Genomic DNA, 2,788 nt, shown 5'->3' with positions numbered 1-2,788 from the left:
AAGGAAAGAACACCACATACGTCCTCTATTTAGTTGGCCATGGGCCAGTCGAGGGGTTCAATACTTCGCTACTTATGTTTCGATTAATCATAACCCATGTGCTTGGTGATTCTCTGTGCGTAACGTGCGCTTTAAGCATGCAAACTTGGAGCTGGTGAGCTGCTAACATTGGTTAGCTTTAAGCATGACAATTGTGATTTGATGGGTGCCAAACTGCTGAATGATAACAGTAGGCTCATTGTGGGGTGACATTGGGCTGATGGAGGGGTGGTGTTTGGGTGGTGTTTGTGACAGGTGCTGGAAGTGGGGTGCTTGGTGACTGTAAAGGAAAAGTTGGGGGGGGGGGGGACAGGGGGTAAAAAGGAAAAAAAAAATAATCATAATTAAAAAAAAAAAAAAAAAGGAAAAGGACAAATAAAAAGGAAAATCCAGGAACAAATGTTCAAAAACGGGGGAGGGGGAGGAACAAAACACAAAGGGAAAAACAAAATTAAACAAAGATGTTGATGATGGTCTGCCGGACCCGAAGACCGGCCTGGTGTAGCGCAGCACGACCTTCGGGTGGGGGAGGGTTGGCATCCTCCTCATCATCATCGTCGTCGTCGTCGTCGTCGTCCTCCTCCTCCTCAGGGAGATAGCCGCCAGCCCGCACAGCCATGTTATGTAACTCCTGCTGAGCGGTGGAGACAGTGGAACCTCAGCTTCCACTGACCCAGCACGCGCTCCACCAGGCCCCTGGTCCTGATGTGGGCCGTGTTGTACACCTCCTCAGCTGCAGTAGCGGGATTGGCCACAGGAGTAAGGAGGTAGGATCTGAGCGGGTAGCCACTATCCCCGAGGAAGATCCCCCTCCCAAACACTCCTGCGGCCGCATCCCGCCCCACAGCTGAGTTAGCCCAGAAGAATGCGTTGTGGGCGCTTCCTGGCCATTTCGCCACGATGTCAATGAAATGGCCTTTAGAGTCGACGACTACCTGGACGTTCAAGGCCGAGTAGCCCTTCCGACAGATGAACGCCCCATCCATCAGCGTTGGGTTGGCAATTGGGATGAGGGTGCCATCCACCACCCCAATCACCCGGGGAATGCCCGCCACTTGGTGGAACTGCAGGTTCTCCGTCATCCTCTGCTGTGGCGTCTCTGCCACACGTATGTGTTGCCGTACGTGTTGGGCCAATACAGCCGTGACGGCCACCACACACTTCGATACGGCTGCCCTGCTGAGCCCGAGTCCATCTCCCACCACCTGTAAGAAACTCCCAGTGGCATAGAATCGCAATGCCGCCAGGAGCTGGACCATGGGACTCAGGGCATGGTTGCGCCTGGTTGCCCTTGTTATCATGGGGGACACGATGTCCAATAACCCGATGATTTCCCCCCGGGGCAGGCGATAGCGCAAGAGTACCTCCCCATCTGACAAAATGTCGAGGGGGTTAAAACGTATTCTCAGCTCAGCATTAATGATAACCAGACGGCTGCGCCGTCGCCGAATCCTCTGGTTCATCTGAATTAGTCTCAAAACACCAGCCATCTTTACTCATCGAAGAGTGTAACTCAGCACTACCTTGATATAGGCCTAGCGGGTGCAACTCTCTTGATTGATTTCCAGCCCGGCTCAATGACATGTCAATTTCCTAATATTGCAGCCTAACTACACAGTCAGAAAAGCCATCTCCTTAGTTCAATAACATATTATTTTGTATAATCTTTAATGTGTCGAGGGGGTTGAAGCGTACGTCATGCGTGACTGTATGAGCTATGAAACTAGCGATTGAAAAAAAGTTTCAATGAAGAACATGGTTGCAAATATATATGTATACAACTGTGTAGGGCACGAAACAACCAACTAGCTATAAAGCTACCATATAAGCCAATGGAGTGGTGGCATAAGCGCTAAATGTGCCATCAAACTACTGTTTGAAAGCTTCAGTTAAGACCTAAATACTCTGCATTGGTCGCGTAGCACATTTCCGATCAAACCGAGTCATTATAACCATATAAAAAGTTGTGTAGATAGCTTTATTCATGTAAAATATTCCTCGCTTCAAGTAGCCATGTTTTTTTTTTTTTAATTCCCGTTTCTTCCGAACGACGGTCGAACGACGCCCCTGGTGGATTAAATCGCTAAGTGTGAAGTTACTACTGGTCCTGACCGCACGTAGAATTCCTCTCAACGAAAGATACACTTAAGCTAAGTGCCGCGTCGGGAAACCCGTCTGCAACGTAGGATTCCTCTTACGAATGATTTCAAGTGCTTTTTAGGCTAAGTGCGCGTTCGGGAAACGAGGCCCTGTTCTTTAAGGAGTAGGTTAGATAAGCTAAGGGTGAAGCGCTGACAAGCAGTGTGGATGTTCAGCCTCTGTCTCAACAATGTGTGGCCGCCATTGTTACAAGAATAAACCTGAAACATGACTGACAAAATCCATGACTGTGTTTTCCAATACATAGTAGAAAACTAATTTCTATCATAATCCAATCTGTGGCTCATCAGGAATCCGCGCACGACACTCAGCAATTAGCAGGCTTTTAACAGCATCTCTTCTCTTCTCATCTTTGAGCCAGCAGACCTTGAATTTGGGCATTGTGTCTGCAGCCATCCTTTGATCACCTGTGATCTGAAACAGTATAGGTTTTCAAATATGAACATGAAGGTAGAAATAAAGAGTAGAACTTAAATAACTATAAACATAGGTGCCAATATAAGTGCTTCATGGCTATTTTATGTTGGCATTTAGAAAAACCAACTCACGAACTTTAGAGGGACTGAGCCTGCTCCTCCTGTCGGTTATT

General features: G+C 47.8%; 1 protein-coding gene across 1 annotated transcript; it reads right to left on the bottom strand.

Moving 5' to 3' along the window:
• Positions 1–659: 659 nt before the first annotated feature.
• Positions 660–1,529, bottom strand: LOC308362880 (putative nuclease HARBI1; the record flags this gene model as incomplete). The annotated part of the gene is made up of 1 exon (XM_080835607.1): positions 660–1,529. The coding sequence occupies one exon, from the start codon at positions 1,527–1,529 to the stop codon at positions 660–662; it is 870 nt and encodes a 289-aa protein (XP_080691733.1).
• Between the last annotated feature and the right edge of the window lie 1,259 nt (positions 1,530–2,788).

This window comes from Sprattus sprattus, assembly GCF_963457725.1.
Source record: "Sprattus sprattus genome assembly, chromosome: 3".
In the NCBI taxonomy this organism is placed as follows: domain Eukaryota; kingdom Metazoa; phylum Chordata; class Actinopteri; order Clupeiformes; family Clupeidae; genus Sprattus; species Sprattus sprattus.
The sequence above is the reverse complement of the archived record's forward strand: the minus strand, read 5'-3'. Positions and strand labels throughout refer to the sequence as shown.